Source organism: Ostrea edulis, chromosome 2 (assembly GCF_947568905.1).
Source record: "Ostrea edulis chromosome 2, xbOstEdul1.1, whole genome shotgun sequence".
NCBI lineage: Eukaryota > Metazoa > Mollusca > Bivalvia > Ostreida > Ostreidae > Ostrea > Ostrea edulis.
In genome coordinates, this window is record NC_079165.1 from 32,065,320 (window position 1) to 32,088,674 (window position 23,355).

The 23,355-nt window shown below is 34.5% G+C and overlaps 1 protein-coding gene across 3 annotated transcripts in view; it reads right to left on the reverse strand.

The window, feature by feature from the left end:
- Nucleotides 1-264: 264 nt before the first annotated feature.
- The window catches only part of LOC125682219 (GTPase-activating Rap/Ran-GAP domain-like protein 3), a 117,414-nt gene continuing 94,323 nt past the window's right edge, over nucleotides 265-23,355 (reverse strand). For all 3 annotated transcript variants that reach the window (XM_048922678.2, XM_048922676.2, XM_048922677.2), the window contains exons 4-27: nucleotides 21,872-21,956; nucleotides 19,680-19,798; nucleotides 18,633-18,697; nucleotides 17,690-17,780; nucleotides 16,918-16,993; nucleotides 16,112-16,210; nucleotides 15,893-15,996; nucleotides 15,584-15,704; nucleotides 14,250-14,402; nucleotides 9,160-9,275; nucleotides 8,244-8,336; nucleotides 8,051-8,125; nucleotides 7,604-7,667; nucleotides 7,301-7,351; nucleotides 7,115-7,213; nucleotides 6,892-7,005; nucleotides 5,573-5,736; nucleotides 4,982-5,134; nucleotides 3,436-3,502; nucleotides 3,255-3,335; nucleotides 2,772-2,890; nucleotides 2,524-2,617; nucleotides 2,143-2,357; nucleotides 265-1,905 (exon numbers count right to left, since the gene is read on the reverse strand). In XM_048922678.2, the coding sequence (XP_048778635.1) occupies nucleotides 1,759-1,905; nucleotides 2,143-2,357; nucleotides 2,524-2,617; nucleotides 2,772-2,890; nucleotides 3,255-3,335; nucleotides 3,436-3,502; nucleotides 4,982-5,134; nucleotides 5,573-5,736; nucleotides 6,892-7,005; nucleotides 7,115-7,213; nucleotides 7,301-7,351; nucleotides 7,604-7,667; nucleotides 8,051-8,125; nucleotides 8,244-8,336; nucleotides 9,160-9,275; nucleotides 14,250-14,402; nucleotides 15,584-15,704; nucleotides 15,893-15,996; nucleotides 16,112-16,210; nucleotides 16,918-16,993; nucleotides 17,690-17,780; nucleotides 18,633-18,697; nucleotides 19,680-19,798; nucleotides 21,872-21,956 (2,565 nt within the window). In that variant the 3' untranslated portion in view covers nucleotides 265-1,758. The remainder of the gene's footprint in view (nucleotides 1,906-2,142; nucleotides 2,358-2,523; nucleotides 2,618-2,771; nucleotides 2,891-3,254; nucleotides 3,336-3,435; nucleotides 3,503-4,981; nucleotides 5,135-5,572; nucleotides 5,737-6,891; nucleotides 7,006-7,114; nucleotides 7,214-7,300; nucleotides 7,352-7,603; nucleotides 7,668-8,050; nucleotides 8,126-8,243; nucleotides 8,337-9,159; nucleotides 9,276-14,249; nucleotides 14,403-15,583; nucleotides 15,705-15,892; nucleotides 15,997-16,111; nucleotides 16,211-16,917; nucleotides 16,994-17,689; nucleotides 17,781-18,632; nucleotides 18,698-19,679; nucleotides 19,799-21,871; nucleotides 21,957-23,355) is intronic.

Genomic DNA, 23,355 nt, shown 5'->3' on the forward strand with positions numbered 1-23,355 from the left:
TACTGTTACAGGATCTCTATAATGTTACTGTTACAGGATCTCTATAATGTGACTGTTACAGGATCTCTATAATTTGACTGTTACAGGATCTCTATAATGTTACTGTTGCAGGATATCCATAATGTTACTGTTACAGGGTTTCCACAAACCGAAGAGTCTACACTATGTGTCTGTCTGACCTCAACTTTGATAGACAAATTTGTTCTAGCGTTGAAATCTTGTAGTGAGAATACAATACAAATATACAGAAAAATTAAATACATATTGTACGTCTCAAAACAATGTTTTATTTTCAATAAAAACAACTACGGTGTGATAAAAAGAGAAAAAGAACAACATATTTTTCTTCGCAAGAAATATTCATGTAGTACAAGCTCACACAGATCAGAATGAACCTGAGTTATTATAATGGAAACATTAATAAAATAACAAGAATATGGTTCCACAGGTCGAAGTTGTACGAGAATGGAATTAACATATTTAGGATTTGAAATAAAAATGAAAAACGAAACAAACACATTTCTAAACAAATCTTTTGGCTACCAATTTTCAGTTCAAATACTTATTTTTCACTTTCTTTAATACTGTTATAATTTCACAGACTTGTAATTGAGTTAGCATACGTCTTCGGTTGGAAGAATATGACGATTTCCCAACAAAACAATGAAAATGAGCTCATGGGTGTGGATGTATTTCTATTGTGAATCAATAAAATATCAAAATGTGCGAAAAACATCTCCTGAAATTCTTAAAGTCTCAATATCAAACTGATAAATGTATTCAACAACATAATGCTTTGACAACATAATGCTTTGAAATGAACTTTAAAGGGGAAAATGCAATTTGACGAATATCACGCTAGAACTCTATGTACATGTAGGAAAAGTGAGGTTCTCGACTGAGAGAATTAAAGTGCCAAGATCAGATACCAACAGTACGGAGGACACGTGTAATTCCTTATCTCAGTGGAACAAATTGAAAAAAGATAAAAACTTATCATTTTCCCGAAATTATGAATGAATAAGCTTAAGGGGAAAACGTGTTATGACAATAGGAAACTTTCGATACCATAACATTGTTAAAAATATAACTATATACATAAAAATTAAACTGTTATTTCGACAAAATTTCTACAAAACAAAGTGTAAGGTCCCATGTAAAATTTCCATGGATCGCAAATCGTTTCCACAAAAATGTCCGATTGCTTCGTCTTTCAAACGGTGTTTAGACAGCTGTCTCGTGCACAAAATTTACCCATCAACAATCAGGGCAATGAAAAATATTCTCAAATAAATCTATATGGGTAACAATCAATAAGTCTGATTTACATCACAAATGTTCAAATAGCACCAATATATTAAACATGACGAACAAAACTATGAAAATTTTTAAGAAAAACGAAAAATCGTGATTTAAATTCTTCATTAGAGGCCAAAAGAAATATCAGTGACAGTCTCAGGGGCGTTTTATTTTGGGTTTTTTCTCAACCCAGAAAATAAAGAACCACCGGTGTAACAAATGAATATAACGGTTTTTGATGGTATCATTTCAAAACGAGGTTAATCTGATTACTTTCGTTCATTTGGTGTTTTTGGAGACTAAATTTCTTTGTCCATTACACGCCTGACTTCTTTAGTATCTTGAATATCAATCTCCTCAAGTTGAATCGTCTGTAGACGTCCCATTCTCGCTGGTTGCACACGGTTAAGGCACGTGCATTTTTGTTCTTTGGAAAATGCCGCAACGTTAGAATCTGTGTTAAACTAAGTCTGTCTCCTGATTTGAGAAGTCCAAAGTACACACTGTCTGTTGATAAGGGCTATCCGGTGGAGAACTGTTAGTCCCTGGTCTGAGAATCGAGATTCCGGAATCTGACCCGGAAGAGTCGTGTCTGTCGCTTGCAGTCTGTACGAAAGTTATCATCATGAGGAAAACAGAACAATATTTATCTGAACTTTTTCAACTGTAATTCGATGCGAATGTAAATAACAAAATATTTTCCTGAAGACGACACTTCAGTACATGCATGTTATTCAAAATAGCCAATTCCAAATAAATGGCTCTTTTCGTTCGAAGCTTTTATTTTGTTATACTCACTGTTATGCAATACAAGGAGTGTGACTACATGTATATCGGTAATACCTTTTCCCCACTGGGATGGATACACTTGGTCCTTAACAGAGGACTTCGTCGTTTGGTGACAGGTGATCTGTCGCCATTTTGGGCTACTGGAGCCAGAAGTGTAGACGTGAGAGGCGGCGTAGGATTCATAGGGGATTTATCGCTGGTTGCCATTTGCCCAGCAAGGCACGAGAGAGGGATTTTGTATATATACTGGGGAGGACGTAGTGCTTTGGCTATAACCAAAAAAAAACGAAGTTTGATGACAATTTTATGCTATACACATGTAATCTGAGTAGGTGCACCTTTTAGTATACTAATTTTACTAGAGGTAACATACAATTCTGTATTCGGTTAGCACAGTATTGGGGAAATGAGTTTCAAATGGAAATGGGTGCTTACCAGAAGGGGAAGAAGGGGGCGTGTATCCCTGTTCACGAGTCTTTTCCTTGGGAGAGTTCCCTGGACCAGCAATCGTTGTGAAATATATATCACACTACAAAAAGATAAAGATATTTAATCGTACTACATACAGACTGCAGAATGCTCAAACATACGAAGGTTTATTTTATTACTACTCTACACACAGATCTGGCATTTGAATAAACGCGGTTAGATTCTGTATGAAGACTTCATGCATGCACATGTACCTTCGATGTAATTAAGCTGAGTTCAGGTTGAGACATGACATGAACAAGATTTCCATTGATAATGAGGCGGATTTCTATGGAATCCGCGGTGAAGGCCATCACATATGGAAAGGCGCAGACTGAAACCAAAAAATGCAAGTTTTACAGAAATCACATACGCAAAATATACTACTATTACAGACTTCCACACATAAAAACTTGCCAATGAAACCAACAGTGACAGTTGTTAAAAATTGTATGAGAGAGGGAGATAGCAAAGATAATTCTATTTCTTTGAAATTTTACTTGTCAAGGAATTTCAATCTTTGCTTATGCATTTATCTATTTGAATTTAGGGTTTCTTGATATTATTATCCAGGGAATCTTGATTTTACATAAACACTACTAATATACAAGTGAGACAGCTTTGTAATTATAGTCTTTTCGGTTTAATCAAGGTCAATCAAGGTCAATTTGTTAATTCTGATTGATAATCATAATTACCAATGTTGCTTGGCTCGGAGTTCCAATTGAAGTCAAAGTCATGTGAAGTCTCTTCTGACAGTTTCTGGAAGTGACTCACATCTACAATAACGATCATCAAATCCCATGAGTTTATGATACTGTGCACAGTGTTTGATAATACGCCATTAAAAAGGTAGGGGGTGGGGGTCAAAACACTTACGATTATAGCAGAGGAGTAACTCTGATTCTTCATCCTCGTATATATCTAAAGCCGCCACCAGGTTCACCTGTGTACATTAACGAAATATATACCTAGTTCAGTTCTGCAATTCTGATAAAAGCAAACAAAATTTCAAAGACAACGTTATGCAGCAGCTCTCGATGATAGAACATCTTTGTAACTTCCAATACATCAGAATACTTCGAGATGATAAGATCATATCTCGATCTCAAGAGAGGAAATCTAGAAGACATTTTTACTTCAGTCAATGATTACGTCGATTTTGATTAATTCCCACAAAAGGAAAAGATATTCAAATAGTGTAAAGAAAATATATACATTGTATATTCATGATTTTCATTGTCGTCTAACATTAATTTTCATCGACACTTTATAACAATTTGCCCCTAGTTTAGTTTCAATTGCAACTGAAACTAAATATGCATTCCCTCTTGGTGAGACATAGTGATGTCGACCTCCTAATCTGATTTGTCTGTGTTGTGAGGCGATGTTTTAATGTGTCTACAGCCACTATATAATGGCCATTGTTGTCATTAAAGTTCTCGTTTTTCTCTCTCTGGGTCTCAAAGTGTTTATAAAGTCTTTGTCAAATTGCGAACTACATTATATAGCTTAATACATTTCGTCTGTTTGATTCCACTATTAGGTGAAAAATGTCTCATCAAGTGTGAACACTGTTTATTAACACCCACTCTGAAGAATTTCCTTGTCTTTGTATACATTTTTTTCATTTTTTGTTTTAAATATATACACCGTTTAAGGTATTACACCAGTAACTATCCAATCAAAATGAACTGCTGAAGTTCCATATATTTAAAAGAGTGGGGTTATTTTCAGGCGCGATTTTTCTCATTTCCTCTTCTTCTTTTCTCTTAATTTTTGTAGCCCTGATTAGGAAATTTTGTGCAATTTGTAGAAATAACCAAATGTATACAAAGGAACTATTTGATGTTGGTAGCTGATGAAGCTACTTCCTGAGGTGCACTCCGGCTGTTTACACACATGTGAAAAACACGTGGATTTGAGGGTAGCCTTGTTTGCGGGTAATTTTATTCGAAAATGCGCGTAGGGTATTGTTTTTCCGGTGTTGGCAGACGAGACAGGTAACATAGAACATTTCCAACCGTGTTATTCAGCATCGATTCTCCAAACTGAATTTTAATGATTTTTTTTACCTCTATAGTAATATATAGGGAAAATAATTACCGGTGTGATATCTTGAAAAGAAAGGTACCTGTGATAACGTCTATCTAGTATAAAAGGATGGCCAGATCCTTACCAAGATGTGAACACATTTCTACTGAGGAGTGGCCACCTACCTTCCTACTGAGGAGTGGCCACCTTCCTACTGAGGAGTGGCCACCTTCCTACAGAGGAGTGGCCACCTTCCTACAGAGGAGTGGACACTGTCCTACTGAGGAGTGGACACCTTCCTACTGAGGAGTGGACACTGTCCTACAGAGGAGTTGTCACCTTCCTACTGAGGAGTGGACACTGTCCTACTGAGGAGTGGTCACCTTCCTACCTTGTTGGCCTCCATCTGGTACAGTTGTAAGGTGTCTCCATTTTTCTCGTTGATCAGGTCAAACTGGTTTTTGTACCCCACACAAATCTGGTTGTCGTCCCTAATGCCATCAATTAACGTAATCAGTTGTGGATATTCAAAGGCCTGTAGTTCCTGTGATATGAAGATGCACCCTTATTACCACCAGTTTATTCCAAAATACACATTAATACTAATACATGTAGAAATAACTTATCGAAATTAATGCAATTTTGAAATTTCGTTCATGATAGATAATCAATATTGAAAATCATATATTTATTTTTGGGGAAAATATACATGAAAACGTGAAGAGATAACGAAATGATCAATCTCCTAAATCCTATAAAGAATACAAAATTAAGAGTAGGGCAAACAAGGACCTCTGGACACACCAGAGGTAGGATCAGGTGCCTAAGAAGAGTAAGCATTCCATGATCGGTCGCACCCGCCGTGAACACTATGATCAGGTGTAATCGTAGTCCAAATCAGTAATGTAAAGAACGCCGTAACAATTGATGAGAAACATATCAGACATAATTCAAGCTAATTACATGTTTGAACTATACCCACCCGCACAAAATTAAAACCATCAACTATTTCGAAGTCAACCGAGGGGCACCATGTAGACCAGGCTACAGAGTGTTTCCATGAAAACAGCAGTAGCCGTTTTTGTATCGCCACAACCATTCGAAGATGACTGGCTCCCTGTCCACTCAAAGCATACAGATGGCATCCTATAACAGAATACACACAATACTTCAATATGATGAGGGTTACCACATGGTCTTTATTTAATAATCAAAATAATTCACAGGTGTAAATCATTGATGTGCAAATATCAAATACGTTTTAAAAAGGGAAGGGAAAGAAATCATGGTTACAAATGTATCTTAAGGAAGAGAATCTGAGACTGTATTTAAGTTTGCAACCAGATAAATACATACTATGTTTAAGCAATTTTTTGCCAACCTTTTGGTTGGCGCTTAATATACCGGATTCTGTAAGCAATTTTATACCCACCGTTTGGTTGGCGTTTTATATACTGGATTCTGTAAGCAATCTTATGCCACCTTTTGGTTGGCGTTTTACATACTGGATTCTGCTGGATGAAGTATGTGATAATACTTGCTGTATGTGGCATATGAAATGTTGCAACATTCTATTTCCATTTGTGTTCTATAATTATCTATTTATATTACCTATCATTGAATGTCGTATTCTATAATTGGTCAATTTAAATTCTATATTTCGTTATTTATAGTGTATTATTTTCATTTTCTATAATACACTATTTGCATTCTAAAATGTTTCAATTTGTATTGATGTGAATTCCATCAAATATTGCAACGTTTGACATGATATAACTGTTCAGCTAATATGTTGTATTTGTCATACCTTATTTTGATATACAGAAACACAACACATCCTACTCTTTCCATACATGTGTTCTTATATTGATTGATTGCTTGTTTTACGTCTCGTCGAGAATGTTTTACTCATATTTAGACATCACCAGCTGTAGGTGAAGTGCCAGAAATCTAGACAAATGCTTAGGACCCAAGGTTTAGTAGTGAGGGTTCTTTATCGTGCCAACGTCTACCGCGACACGGGACCTTTGTTTTTAAGGTCATATCCAAAAGACCCGTGATTTTCACTTCTACAAGCCGAGCGTTTGTCGAAGTAGCATTCAACGTCTTTGGTTTGACGCGGTCGTGGCAGGAGCGGGGCTCGAACTCACGTCCTCCTGTTTACGAAGCGAACGCCCTACCACTGAGCTACCGCGACCATTTCATTTGTTCTTATATGAAAAAACTAAGCAGCATATATGCCAACCGTTTCTTATTACTACAGCCAAACTTACCTTAGCTGTGTTTATAAAATTTTAATACCTTTTGTTTTTTCAATTCTGTTCTCCCTGCACTCCGCTTTTCCTCGTGTTACTTGGTCCAGAATTTCTCCTTCGAAGTCGTTCAATCGGTACACATAAATCTTGCTCTCTTTTCCTGTTATGAAATAAGTGCACTTAAAACCCAAAAGCTCTTGACAAAAGAATGAGCTCATCTGCACTTTGATTTAGAAGAATTATTTTATCTCGAATATATTAATTTATACCTTTGTCACATCTAAATATCAAAAGGCTGTGCGCTTCTACAACGTCCAGCTGTTTCACCGGGACTGACTTATCGAATATTGATCGATGATTAAGACCCTCTGAAAAATATAATGGCATATTAATTTGTTTTTATATAATGCTGAATTTCATTGGATGTTTTTGTTTGTTTGATGGTGCAAAGTTACCTTCAACGATAAACGTGCCATTTTCTGTTGATAATATTAATTTGTTGTCTCCTGAAAGAAAAAAGAAATCAATAATGATATCAATTTGCTGTCAAATATGTTATTGGGAGACACATTTAGATTTAAATCATCAACTTCTTTTAATGATTCTTTAAAAGGATTTTACAATATCTTGGGAATGAGAATGAAATTAAAAATGATATATTGGGTTCTCTTCATTTTCAGCTAGAAATGTTATTTTTATCTTCAAAAACAAAACCAAGACTTTGACAAAGTACAAATTAGCTTGCATGATGAGCGTACCCCAGGAATCACCGCATATAATTGGATGAGGGAAATCCATGCAGAATTGCTGGGGTTCCCATGGCTACAATAGAATGCAATAAACAGTCAAACACTCATCCTTAAACACATGACAACAAAACCTTGTGTTTTGACAGCGACATTTTTCACGAGGAAGGGGTTCAAGTACAGTTCAAATTTTGCTCCTCGTGAGTGAATTTATTTTCCAATAAATAAACCAAACAAAGGTTAAATAAAATTTGAATAGTATAAAATACCAAGTCTTTTGCGGTCAAACACTTAACGTAAAGCCCTGATACACATATAAGAAAATGTAACAAAACACAACTGCGTCATCGGATATTTCGTCAATGAAAAAATTCGAAGGAACATTCAAAGACGAATTTCTTTAAAATTGCTAAAGCATTTCCATGTTAAAAGAATAATTAACATAAAACTCTTATTTACTTCTCTTTTTAGTAGTCCAGTTGTGACTAAACTTGTCGGGGCATCTCCTTTCAGAATGGTTTTCACTTTTAACGTCTGGAATGATAAAATGTATCGTGGTTTTTGTATGTTTGTTTTTGTATACGGAGGTATGATGTTTTAAAGTTACATGGTCATATATCATTATATAAGATAACTTTTCTAGTACTCTCACCTGACCAACTCTGACATACTCGCTCCGTCTTGCGTCCTCTTTTCTTGAAATGTGGGCATCTTGAATTACATCACTAAACGCTCTCCTGTACAACTATTGAAAAATAGGACTTACGATATTAAATGTGTTAAAAGAAGCAACTATTGATAAATCAAAGACCTAAGTCGTTCGCAATGAAAATTCAAAATTAAATGCTTTGATGAATGATATAGGCGATGGCGTGTCGGAAAGAAACCACACATGCTATTAATTGAGATATCCCATGATATATTCTTTCTTAAAGATAATTTTACCCTTAAAGACACTAAAGACACTTGATGAAATAATTTTATACCTCGTTTTGAAGGGTTCCAATTTCTTATTTATTCATTATTATTTAAAAACAACATTTTTACAGTTTTTGACAAAATTCGGGCATGTTTGAAAGTTTCATGACTGTAGAGTATTTATCAATACTTGTTTACCAACATAATGCACCTAGAACAATTCTAATCAATGTTTAGAAAGAGTTCAAGCAATTAAAGAGTGTCCCTGCACGGGAAAATTCTGAAAAACAAATACCTAGTAAACACTAAAAATATGATCAACTTGGCTTAGTTCAGTTTGTAATGTTGCTAATTTTTTTTAATTGTGCATATAGGTACTCTTTTAAAATAGAGAAGTTCGATTTGTTTGTAGCAAAATGTCCTTAAAACCGGATATAATGAAAATCCAGAGTCGTTAAGAATTTCGTTTTAACAGATACTTGCTATTCCGTGTAGAATTCCACTAATTTTCTGACTTTGAATAATACATTTTACATTTTTTAATAATTGCGAATTCGCTATAATTTTCTTTGTTATAAACATGCCAACATGTAGCAATGTGTTATAGAATTACAACGTCATAGAAAGACACTTCCTTTATCTCTTACTACCTTGGTTGTTTCCATCATGTATCCCTGGTGAATATTTTTGATAAGCATCTCCAGAGTTCTCTCTCGTTTCTGTGCAAATAGTGGGTTATTCACAGCGGCCTTTTCGCCGTTGATTACTAAAAAAAAAAGATTTTATTAACATAATCAGCAATAGAAACGTTTGTGAGTCATTTGCCATTGATACAGGAAATCAGTGAAAAGAATTGAAATATATGTAAATAGACCTTATCAGGAATAAATTTAGGAAAATAAAAATGAATGTATTTCCATTATCATATATATATATATATATATATATATATATATATATATATATATATAATATCCAGATAAGTACTAATACACTACAAATTCCAAAGTGTTTTCATATTGCAAAATTGAAAAAGAAAATCTGACTTGAATGTTTTAGTTTTAATTTTGTACACAATGACTTCATTGTTGTTACAACAAAATAGTCTAGATATTAATACTGATTTGTTTATTTTGTATCAAGTGTTTGAGATATATAGGAACTACAGCGTGGACCATTTGAGTTTATTGGTTAGTTTTCCTAACGTTAAATGCACCCCGAAATGAGCCATGGTACAATGTGTAAGCAATACCAAACTTCAATATACTCTACAGACCTGCACTGAAAGGATGGGATATTTACAAATGTATGAATAATGATTCACAAATTGCAGTCATTTTGTTTAAATCGAAAGATTGTTCAATGAATAATTAGAATAGACTTTTATAAGTCTAATTCATTTGAGCAAATCTTCAATACATGAAGGCGATTGCTTATCGATTTTACATCTGCAATGTCGATGTTCTAAAGATGGTGGTATTGAATGTTTCCTTTGTCTGCTTTTGTGACTGCTGTGGTATCAGCCGAGGCCAAGGACAATACATTGAATAAGCTTGAATCAAAATTACATCGGAAGGATTCTCTTTTGATGATTTCGTTGTATTCATTTAACAAAAGATTTTAACGACTTTATCTTACATTACAATAGCGTACATCTTGAACATCCTGTTGTTGCCCTCCCCCTCCTTCTCATACATGTAACTTAAAACAAAGACCCTTGAATATTGCTTAGCAAATACAATAAGGCAATCGTTAGTGCGATATTTCAGCACTAGATACTATAGAAAGATATATACTAGGATTTTGACAGATTTCACAAAATACGTGTATTAGTTTAACAATTAATATTGGTTGAAACACGTAATTTGATTCTCGATTTATCAAGAACAAACTGTCTTAACTTTATATCGTATAAAATGAGTATGGAAATTACGTTCATTCCATGAATAACATAAGTCATTACTGTTTGACGCATTTCCTTTAAATGCATCCTACAACATAATCAAAATTGTATTCTCATATTTAAGAACGCGCTTCATGAAGTATGTTGGCGTGAAGCATCGCAAGTTCATACTATCAGGTATTTTCAAGAATAAAATTTATTTCTTACATTCACATTTACATTCTATTTCCTGCGTTATAGACACACTATATCTATTAAGATTCTTACGCGCGTTGTTCACAGTTGCATCGCATTCATGAGGAAATGACTATTGCTACAATTGCTAACGATACTAAAGGCAAAGACATCGAAAACGTAAATATATGAATTAGATAATAAGGAATGAATTTGATAGCAAAGTGCGTTAATCGTTCAACATAGAACTTGGTGCAGACGTCGCTTTTCATAAACTGTTAAGTGTAATCGGTACCACGTCATGTTATAATCCAAAGACACACGGTCTACACTTGCTATTAAATTCATTCCTTAGGTAAAAGTTTGGGCTCCTGTAGATGATCCAATCTGGTTCTGGGTGCCAGATGTAGTTTGAGGAAACACATATTTCATTTACGATGATGGTTTTTATGGACTAAGATGGGTGTCCTTGGAAAGATAAGTTTGGGAAAGTTTCTCTTTGTATTCTTTTATGGACAATTGGAATATAAATATTGTTCTTGTATGGCCCCATCTTCGTTTGCTAATGGTTTCTGTACAACAGTCACGAAAGTCATGGAATATCGTGCTATAAAAACTTGGATTTGTTCCTATTGATTAGTAAAATTAAGTACGACAAACCTGCTCAATTCTAAGGCCCACCTAATCTGCCACGTACTATACTTAGAAAAATACACATAACCATGAATGTAAGGTAATGGTAATGTCACTGATGATGTGTCGTCAAGCTGAGGAGACCAAAAACTGTTTTATTTATGTTCAACAATCTCCTGGTCGCAAAATTGTAAATGTTTAGGAATTCTCTTTTTGTAAATAGTTGATAAATTACTCAGTCCATATCGCGTTCTGCATGTGGTAATTTTAAAAATCGTTAATCTAGTTTCCTGTGGAAATTCTAAGCCTAAATGAAATGTTGACATTTTCAACAATTTTCAAGGAAAATGCAAATTATCAACATCTTTGTGGAGTTTTATTCTAGAAGAGGACTAAGTTTTAAACAAGAGATGTTTGTAAAACACATATGCCCCCCATGGTGCAAAATTGAAAAGGGTTATACACACACATCATTTAATTGATAGTAGTATCATCAATTAAAAATATTGAGCAGACAATATCTTCTTATGTCAAGAGTGAATTGACCATGTGACCTAAAAATCAATAGGGGTCATCTACTCCTTATGCTGTACCAGTGTAAAAAGTTTGGTGTCAATCAAGCAAATAATTCTTAAAATATAGGAGACAATATATTACTATGTCCAGTTCAACAATTGACTTTTGACCTCAAAATCAATATGGGTCATCTTCTCCTGAAGATGTACCAATGTACTAAGTTTGATGTCTGTTAAGCAAAAGGGTTATCAAGATATTGAGTGGACAGTATATTACTATGTCCAGTTTGACCTTTGACCATATGACCTCAAAATCAATAGGAGTAATCTCCTCCTGAATATACACCACTGTACTAAGTTTGATGTCTGTCAAGCAAAGGGTTCTCAAGATATTGAGCGGACAGTATATTCCAATGTCCAGTTTGACCCTTGACCTTTGACCATGTGACCTCAAAATCAATAGGGGTCATCTTCTCCTGAAGACGTACCAGTGTACCAAGTTTGATGTCTGTCAAGCAAAGGGTTCTCAAGATATTGAGCAGACAGTATATTCCAATATCCAGTTTGACCCTTGACCTTTAAACATGTGACCTCAAAATCAATAGGGGTGATTTTCTCCTGAAGATGTACCAGTGTACCAAGTTTGATGTGTGTCAAGCAAAGGGTTCTCAAGATACTGAGCCGACAGTATATTCCTATGTCCAGTTTGACCCTTGACCTTTGACCATGTGACCTCAAAATCAATAGGGGTCATCTTCTTCTGAAGATGTACTGGTGTACCAAGTTTGATGTCTGTCAAGCAAAGGGTTCTCTAGACATTGAATGGTCAGTATATTCCTATGCCCAGTTTGACCCTTGACCTTTGACCATGTGACCTCAAAATCAATAGGGGTCATCTTCTTCTGAAGATGTACTGGTGTACCAAGTTTGATGTCTGTCAAGCAAAGGGTTCTCTAGACATTGAATGGTCAGTATATTCCTATGCCCAGTTTGACCCTTGACCATATGACCTCAAAATCAATAGGGATCATTTACTCTCCAGGGGCAACCCCTGTACCAAGTTTGGTTGTTATCAAGCAAAGGGGTCGAAAGATATTGAGCGGACAACACATGGTCTACAGACCGACCGACCGACCGACCGACAGTTGCAAAACAATATGCCCCCTCTATTTTCAAAGGGGGGCATAAGAATATAATTGACAATAATTGCTGACTACTTCAACGTGCAAATTACTAAATTTCAGTCAAATCAAATGATGTTTGAATTTAGATCCAAAACTGACTATCATCGTATTTAGTCTTTTCCATCCATAGGCTATGAAAACAATGCTTGTATATTTGTATCATATGTACACTTTTAAAACAATTCAAAATATACTTTTCTTCAATTTCCTCTCTGTTTTGTGAAAGGTAAAGATAACGAACAGTGATCAATCTCATAACTTGTACAATAAATGCAAAATAGAGTTGGGCAAACACGGATCCCTGGACATACCAAAGGTGGGATCAAGTGCTTACATTTATATTTATTTATAATAAAACTTAACTATATGAACCTCAACCTACCGGTAGTTGTATGATACGGCTTCAAAAACTTACTTTGTAATTAGGACGACTTAATCAAAATGATACTAGTAAACGAAATGTGAATCATGTACTCTCGAAAATTAGTCAAGACACCTTGAACTACACCAAAATGAGTGTACACATGTACCATTAACATGACCAATTGTAGTATTGTTGCTCTTCAAAGGTAGACTGAAAATAATTACCTACATGTATTCACGCCCCGAGAGTTACGGACTTGCATTTTGCTAAACTGCCATTGAAGTATTCTTGAGAAAGTTTTGAAAGAGTTATTATTTTCAATATGAGCTTGGTGTGGCTTATTCCTGGTAGTCGGAACAGTACTTCAGCCTGAGGTTGCAAGTACTCGAAAATGATTCTATGGAACGTTGCTCGTCTGATTCAAATATATCTACTGTGTACAGGTTTACTCTTTTTATGGCCCTGTCTTAGCCTCTTTGGTAACAATAATCTGCACATAAATGTACTTGTTGATTCGCCAAGTTGGATATTCTATTGTGTCCCCAGACCGGTTTTCTGGGTGCTATGGTTTCAACGAACATGAACACGAGAATTGGTATTTCTGATCAAGTTTTTCAGATAAATTTAAAAAACAAATTGTTAAGCGTTAATGACGTCAATTTGCTTTACGCATCAGGGTATGTTATTGAAAAATAAAGTATGTGGCTCAGCCAATCAAATTCGAAGACTTCACTTCATTTTCGCTTTTACTTATCTATCATATCTTTTCAAAAGGGACAAGAACTTTCATTATATTTCAATTTCCTTTTCCCGGAAAACATGCTTTGTTCAAACGTTCTAATGAAGAGGCTGAGAATGAGAAAAGTTCAGAATACCCGACAAACAGACATCTTATAATCAACAAATCTCACTTTAACTTTGAGATATTATCTAATCATTTTAAATTTATAATTCTATGAAAGCTTACACTTGACCAAAAGAAATTCTCGGAACTCATCGGCGTCATGGAACACAGGAGGTGAAGGAAGAGGAGGCCCGAAGAGAGGAACTGATTCTTCAGAAAAAACATGGAGCTTATACGAATGATCACATGTATTAAAACACACAACAGCAAAAATATCTTCAGTGAATTAAGGAAATAGAGTCTATTCATAATTCTTCAATTACTAGTATCTTCACTCAAAAGGTCTGTGACAAACATAATTCATAAGCAAGTAAAATATTGTATTTTGTCAGAAAGTAAATCATCGATTAGAAAAGACATTGCGTTATAAACACGATACACATATTAGTCGCATCTTCGTCTCTTCATTCATTTCTCACAGGGTAATCATATACTGCTATGCCCGATTTTCAATTTTGTGCGATTGCGCTGGAGTAATAAGCTCAAACTGTACGATACATCTGTCTGCTATGAATATTTAAGAAAAGGAAGTGAGTGGGATAGTAGGTCCTAATTACCCTAGCTTTAAGGCAGTCATCAATCAACACGATTTGTGAAAAAAAGATTAAAAACACTACACAGCTTAAAGGGGGTTTAGTAGCTACATAGATGTTCTACTGTACTGTACCAAGCGCAGGCCTATTTAATTATTTGTTATTGAAATGACGTACCTAAGATTAAATTAACAAAGAAGGCAATGAGTAACGCCTAGAACTATTTCAGACCGTTTTAGACTATAAAGTCATGCAGTGTACTTGTTGTAAGTGGATGTAATTATGTGCATTTTAGCTGATGGAATCAGAACAAGATTGAATTGACCGCAACGATCTTTTGATCATTCATACTTTTTTTTAGATATACATTGTAAATGACGGTGTTCAACTTTACTTCACTTACTTTAAAAGAAAGATCGAAATAATCATCCTTTCCAACATAAAAATTCAGTATGCTTGTAATAATTTTTCATATGTTATTTCGAGGAGTTAATTATTTGTTTGCGAGCATACAATGTAACGATCTGTTAATACCATTTTCATATTAAAAATTGTAATTGATAACTTGAAATCATTTCTTATTCTGATGGCTTTCCACCTCTGAAAGGAATTCAATGCATATAAGGAACAGATTAAGGACATCTGAAAACATTAGGTGTAAATGTAAGTTTTGTAAGCGCGCCGTTGTTCACCACTACTTACATACTCCAGATTCTGAATATGATATCTGAAGATTGAAGTCTTTACCAGAACAGTACACGTCAATACTAGAAGCTTCACAGACCAGCGCCTCATTGACGTGCAGTTCTTTTCACATTACCAAAGAAGAAGGATTGATTATTGCAAGGAAAAATGTAAGGATACGAGTAAATCGTGACCTCATCATACAGGGCTTGAATTGAGGAAAGAAGTGAGATTCTGGGTTGTTCGATTCGTAGTACATGATGTTTACAATGTCGTTTCCTATGTGGCGCTTTCTCTCTACCTAAAGAAAACGAAACATTGAAAATGTCAAAAAATGATAACATTATTATTTGTACCATATCTATGAAGAATACAGAAAATGTTGGTAGATAACGAACAGTGATCAATCTGATAACTCCTATAAGCAATACAAAATAATTTCATACAAAGAATATTACAGACATTGACACATGATAAACGATTAGCTACCTGTTGTTTGTTTTCGAGTGAATGAGGAAGAAGGGTGGACACGTGAAACATGATCTCATGTCCTTCGTAAACGGTGTAAATGGATTCAGTTCCTGTGGCATTGGCTAAAATGTATCAAAGTGTTCTTTTGTTAACATCCATCATTCGTTTATGTGATCTCGTATCTGTGTGTATCATTAAATATTGTTACTTGATAAATTTTAGAAAAAATAGACTCACACTTGGCATCTAGACCACCCTTAAACTTTTCCCATCCTTTTAATTTAATCCTGTCACCCAAAAGATTTGTGAAACTGTTAAAGGAAAGCGATGGGTCATCTACAAAAGAAAATATTGGAGATCATAGCCCCTACCATCATGTAAAACATTGTACAGTGTATTTGCATATTTATTCAAATTAATTATGCCGTGTAATCTATCAAATTTCACAGAAGAAAGATGTGCAAAAGTCGGTTTATTTTGTTATTTGATGTTTTAAATACAATATTTTTTCAATAATATGTTGCATGACAATTGCTTATTGATCCGCCAACTAACTTCAAAAATGCTTTAAAATTTCAATTAATTTCGCGCTACTGCGAAAAAAGCAGATGACACTCGTCAATTCGATGAAGAGCAAGTCTTCTAAAAAAAAAAAAAAAAACTGAACATCACGTCCGACTAGATCACATGTAGTAAACAAAACATCCGCAATGGGGTGTGTGTGTATCACCCACCACGACTCAGCATCACATAATCTTTGTTCATGAATCTTTACAAATCTGTCTTTATAAGAGTTGTTATAATAAGGTATTAAGAGTAACTTTCAAATACCTTACATCACAGGTTTATGAAAAGCAAAATAGATGTCGATATCAATTTGAAACTCGTGACTGAGAAGAGGCGGTCTAATTTATCAGCCACTAATTTTCTAAAATTGATTAGGATAGCAAATCACGTCATGTGAGGAATACTGCTGATGACAAGCGAGCAATTACGACCCCATGCGTCAGACCAGTGCTATTTTCAGTTCTGATAATACATACTGTTACTGTAGAACTCGTCATCTGACATCTGGTTATCTTTGGCATAAACTACACCAAACTTGAAGTTGATGGAACCCTAGAATAAAAGAGATATTAATAAAATGTACATGTACAAGTGATGACAAAAACATATAAAACTTTAAGAAACCATTCTGTACAGGCAACATTAGATACAACAATGACAAGTTAAATCAATATATATCTAGAAAGCACTCAAATGATCAAAGCCACACAATTATAATTTCAAATTTTCAAGACAACCCGACACTTCTCAGGACAATCGAAAAGTTTTATATTAAGTAAAATATGTACATATATATATATCCAAACTCATGATTGTGAAGTTTAAAAGGCAATACAATAGCACCAAACATATGAATACATAAGCATGAATTCTGTGTCATAGAAATACATTTGTAACAATATGGTAGAGTTAAGAGTGGGTTAAGGCCTTTAATAGAATCGTCAGTAAGTTTTATAATGGAGAGGCATTCAACATCATTGATTTTCGAGTATGATGTCAATAAACACGACTTATAACGATACTTCAGAAAGATTTTGGGGATTTTAAGCAGGAGAAAACTCTTCAAACTGTCAATGATGGTCATAACATAGAGACAAATAGCCTTCACACTAATTTCAGAAGGCTTTCTACGTAAAATCAGCAAATTCTATAATCATTTGTTGATTTGTACTTGTAATTGATAAAGATGTTTCGGATTAATAAAACCCCTTTTATACATTAGTATATCTTGCAATGTCAGCGTCTTACTTCTTGTTCCTCTAACACTAAAATGTCCTTCTGGATATCCGGATCAAAAATTTCCTTTGGTCCTTTTTCAAATTTTTCCAACTCAAAATGACTGAAAAAATAACGATAATACGAGTTAGAACTTTTAGAATAATTGACAAATTTGTTTATACATGTATGTTGTACATTCTTCGTGTGTTTCTCCGGTATATTATATGTACGAAAAATAGTCAAGCAAAGTAGAGCGATAGGAAATTGGAATAAATGTTCAATAACGACCTATCTGAATGATCTAAAACAAAGAAATCTCCTTTAACACATTCATATCCAATATGTAACTAAAGATTAAACTTCATGGCCATATTTCACCGATTGACTTGAAAACATTGATTTTCCTATTCGTTCCCTGATCACTTAATTGCTTTATTATTTTAGCCTTGTTTAACCCTCTTTTAGAGACAGGAAATCATCTACTGATCAAATTATCAGATTTGTATAACTTCCTCCACGATGCCGTCAGAGCAGTGTTGAGTGCTCACCGGGTAAAACGGAATAGCATATCAGCACGGTAACACGACAAAGCCCATTGGTAGGGTCTGTCGGCTGTTCATTTCAAGACAATGTTACTCAAGTTTCATGTAATTTACAGAATCGTTTGCAACGCGTAGAAGTTCTAAATGACTATCAGAGGTTGAAAAAGTACTCGTAATTACAGTACCATTGCAAGATCTTATATCAACCAGCACCCCCATCACCTCATTCTTATTAGTCCCTTTTTCTCTGATCAATGTCATAATGAAAGAATCTTTGTTGAAGAATATACAATGCACAATATAGATATAGTCATGGAACCATCTTATTTAACAATGTGGTGGAATCGTCATATATTTTGATGTGGAAAATGAAGCAAAGTTTTGTTAATTTGTGTTATTCAGAATTGATGAAATCGCAGTCTGTAGTTTACCTCAAAATGCTCTTTACAGTCTGAGGCTTCTGTGGATTGTAAGGAAGGCACACCCGTTTGGCTCCCTGTAAAATAGATACAGTCATCTGATGTTAAGTTGCCAAGGACACGCAGCCCTAAATACTGTAGCATTACTTATCATCGTGGGATAAAATTATGTCAGTTCCTTCCTTTCTTGAAATTGAGTTCCTCTTGTTTATGAAGGTACGTTCGCATCATAGAAAAGGAAATTAAACCGGCACGAAAATTAATGATCTTACATTCTGTCAAAATATGTATCTGATTGTTACAATGTTTTTCCACACAATATAAACATTTTATTAGTACAAGTGAATGAAACCCCATTCTGAGTTGATATATTACTTAAATGTTATCCCATTAATTAGGTATTTAAACATCTGTGTATTTCGTAGATATGAAAGGGTTAATTACAAGGATATATAAGACTTCCTCATAACATCCTTTTTACTGAATCCCATGTAACAAAACTTCTTTGATACATGTATCAACAAGTAATGTTAATTTCCTGACCGCCTCACCAGGATGTCTTACGTTACAGTCTCGTTAGGATTCATTCATGACAAATTGTAAGCATCTTTATCATTCATAGGCTAACCACAGTTTATCAGACTCATACCACAACAAAAGAGAAGGAATGAATTCCTTGTCTGATTTTTCATTCTTCCGGGTTGATATCTTACATCACAAATTTTACCAACCAATGAAAATTCACTTTATATATATCATTTTTAGCAGGTTAAGAAAAAAATAGAATTACACCAAGCAAATTTACATTAAAATTCAACTTTGAAAATTAAGAAGTCTTATCTATACAGTCTTATTTAAAATGATAATTTCTAAAAAGTCAACAAAAAGAATAGGTAAAAACAATATGGAATATACATATATTTCACCGAATGTAAAACCGAGTCCAAATTAAAACATTATCGGAAACCAAAATACTATTAATAAGAAACCTAAGGGAATGAAAATCGGTAGTTCCCACGTGGGTTTATTTGGTGATCAATTCTGGCCTCTAAAACTTACATTCTTGCGCCATAAAACAGCTCTATACTGAGGGACGTTGTGGTTATTAGCGTCTGTGACGACCACGGACAGGATGAAGGGATCCTTCTCTGTGTCGATCCCTACGTAGTTCTGGTGTACTGAAAGAACAAACGGATTCCAACAGACTCTTTAAAGGACTGTGCATGACTTAAGACCTAATTTGATGCCATAAAATACCATTCACTTTTTGACAGCAAAGTTTACTATTCTATTTTGAAGAGAAGTGTATGCCGAGCTTTTTGATGAATGCCTATATGTAATTTTACACAAATTGTTTGCATTCTAGGGGCAAAAATTTGGCCCTTCGATGTGTAATAAATCAAAAGCATCATAGTGAGTTGATATAAATATAAAAATCCCTCAAAATGGTACATTCTTTTCATCATGTTCAATCTACTACGATCATACGGTAAAAGAGTTGAGTAAAAGCCAAATGAACTTTGAAAACATGGCATGGCACAATTATACAGCATTATAGAACTGCAGTATTCGATATCATATATTCTGTATTCACATTTCTAATGGGGGGGGGGGTGCCTTTGGTATATTATAAGCATTTGCTCATGAACGCACTGTAGTTGTAAACAATGAGGTATGACTGCAGACATAAACGTGTGCTTGATAAATACAGGATGTCTTTTTCAATGACCGGGAAATCCGACAAAAATGAAAGATATAATATAAGACATAAATGTCATTTTTGAAAATACATGAGGTATGACCTGCGACACTTCACAACGACATACTTTGCATGAAGTGTCAACACGCCTCCTGAAGCACGCCGCCGATCTTTTTGTTTCTTGCGCTATTGCTAATACATATAAGACCAGCCAAACCTCCTTTTCTAAACTTATCAATAGAGGTAGGGTTGTTTACGGTTTACGCGAATCCTCCTCGTTATAATTAGCGCAAAATAAATATGGGATTAGTTTACATGATAAGGATAACATGCTTGTGTCCGATATAATACATGTACAATTTATATATGTAGTTGGGATTGTATTGTATCTCCAACAAAATATAACCCCCCACACACTCCATTGATAATTGTACTAGTATAGAAAAAACTTGAGTTTGGAAAGATTTTCGATTGATAAAGTCCATTTTCAAATTTGTGTAGCATGTAGAACCTATTCTCATGGGCGTAACTGAACATCACAAATCCTTCTAGTGTAAAAATACCAAACATATTATGTCGCACTGAACGGAAAACAAAGGGATTCTAAATGAACCCCATAAAGGTAATGAATGTAGTCGGTGTAGATATGCAGCACGGATTCTTTCTTTTTCTCTATGGGATAAAATTCATTTAAAATTGATTATGTAAAAGTGCCATATCAATCATATCGACGTATTTGCAATAGATACTAAAATAAACAATATGCAAAAGTGCAATATTTGACCGAATTTACGTATTGTTATTACAAGTATGCATCGTGTAAAAGTGCGTGTCTTTGTCACACAAGGTCTGAACTGGATAAAGCAATGAGTGCGATCATTTACCGTCGGGGATCTTGAAAGTGTTTTGAACGTTGTGACTTTTCTCCTTGTCGCAAGATACAGGCTACGCTGTACGTGTATTACAGATAGCCGATTATTCCTATTGGTCTGTCCAAATACAAGCCGGGTTAAATGGACTTCTTTCAATTCACATTGCTAAGGATATTGTCTACATGATTTAAATCAAGAACCTTCATTTTTCATATTTTTGACTTTGCCGAAACATTTGGAGGGTGTTTTTTGGTGTGTGTGGGTTTTTTTAAATTGATGAATATCCGAGCAGTGTTGTGTTTCCTCGAGGAAGACCTGTAATGCTAGCTCTTTTTATTACTTCCTCTCTCCTATTTTGAAATAAAAACCAAAACAGTGACTTTATTGAGAATATTCTATTTTCTTCCAAATAAAGCCTCTGCAATTTTTTTTTATATTTGTGTCAGCATCGTATCACTTCAAATGTTAAAAAGGATTTTATTTTATCATTACAATGTGAATGAATTTCCTTTACAGTATTATACATGACATAATATACTGTATAACCCATGATGATATTTGTATATATAGGTTTCAGATTTCTTGCGACTGTTATATCTGCAATTCGGTGTAAGCCTACATATGCATGTCAACGATGTTCTGATACAGGAAGACGATACTCATTTACGTCAATAACTTACGTTTTCCAAGGAAGTATTTAAAATACCATCGGGTTTGGAATTCTGGATTTTCTAGATGAATAGGGCTAGCAATGGGACTAGAAACCTGTTCAAATAACAAAAATAATCGAATATTCTTCAAGAAGGAAAAAGCGAAACATAGCTTAAAAGATGAAACAGTCAGTTTAGCATCTTAGACACTCATTTCTAAAACTGTATGACACAATAAACAAAATGAAATAGACAATGTTATTGAGCTTTGAAATATTTTCCATCATTTTGTGTTTGGTAAATAAAGTGCAAGAACAATCAACACAACCATTCTGTATCACAAAGACGGACAACATTAAAGATCTGGCTTTGATGTCTTTAACGGCAGTGCCATCTAATATGGAAGGAGACTAGAGGATATATTAATAGAACTCCCGCGACGGAGCTAGAATGAACAATATTTTTGTTCATCTATGACTGAATGATCGGTCATTGTACTGTTCAAATAATTAAAATACCTACCTGTTGCAATAAGCAAACATTGGTTCTAAGAGTATTGATGGAAATGATGTATTCTTAAAAAAACAACAGGAGAACAGTACTAATCACAGGCATTTATATTGCCTGGGTTCGAATTTACTATTACTCTTATGAATAAAGTAATTAGGTTCCCAAGCGATATAAGTGCCTGTGGTACTAATGGAACTGTTTTTGGCCGTAATATTGGAATGAACTTTTAGTTCTGTACTCATATACCTTTTTTAAAGTCATTTGATGAATAATGTCCTTCATTGATTCGACAACTAAAATATACAGAGCAGTATTTTTGTCTTTCACTAAAACTTTAGAGCCTGAATCGCGATCAATGACGAGTTTTTTGTAATAACGAAGATGCGTGTGACGAGTATAAGTTTGGACATGTCACCCTCAGGTTGGTTGGTTGTATATTGTTTAACGTCCCGCACGAGAAATTTTCAATTGAGACGTCACTATTACCGACGAAGGGCTGCAAAATTTAGGCCTATATTCGGCGCCTAAGGCTCTTGAGCAGGGAGGGATCTTTATCTTACCACATCTGCAGTGACACGGGGCCTCTTTCATGTTGTTATCATATAGAAAATAATTGATTTGGTACATTTCTTTTGTAAAAACGTACAAGTCAAACGGCTACAAAGATATATTCCATTGACTAAAATCATTAAAAATCCGCAGTATAAAAAAAATTGGGTGTTTTTTTCAAATGCTACCTCTTCAGACGTACGGATGTATCTTCAATATTTACACATATTTAGAGATTTCCAGGCAGGTGATTGACATACACGGACTGATCAATGGTAATTTCATGTTTCAGTTAAAACAAGCAATGTTTTCCATTCTGTTTATGATTCATTGATAAACTACACAGCTTATATGGTATAAATCGGACTGTTGTACCTGCATATATTTCAGCAATTGCCTATAATAGAAAAATGTGACTTTTCCCTAATTTTTTGTTCGTAATTATTAATAAAGTA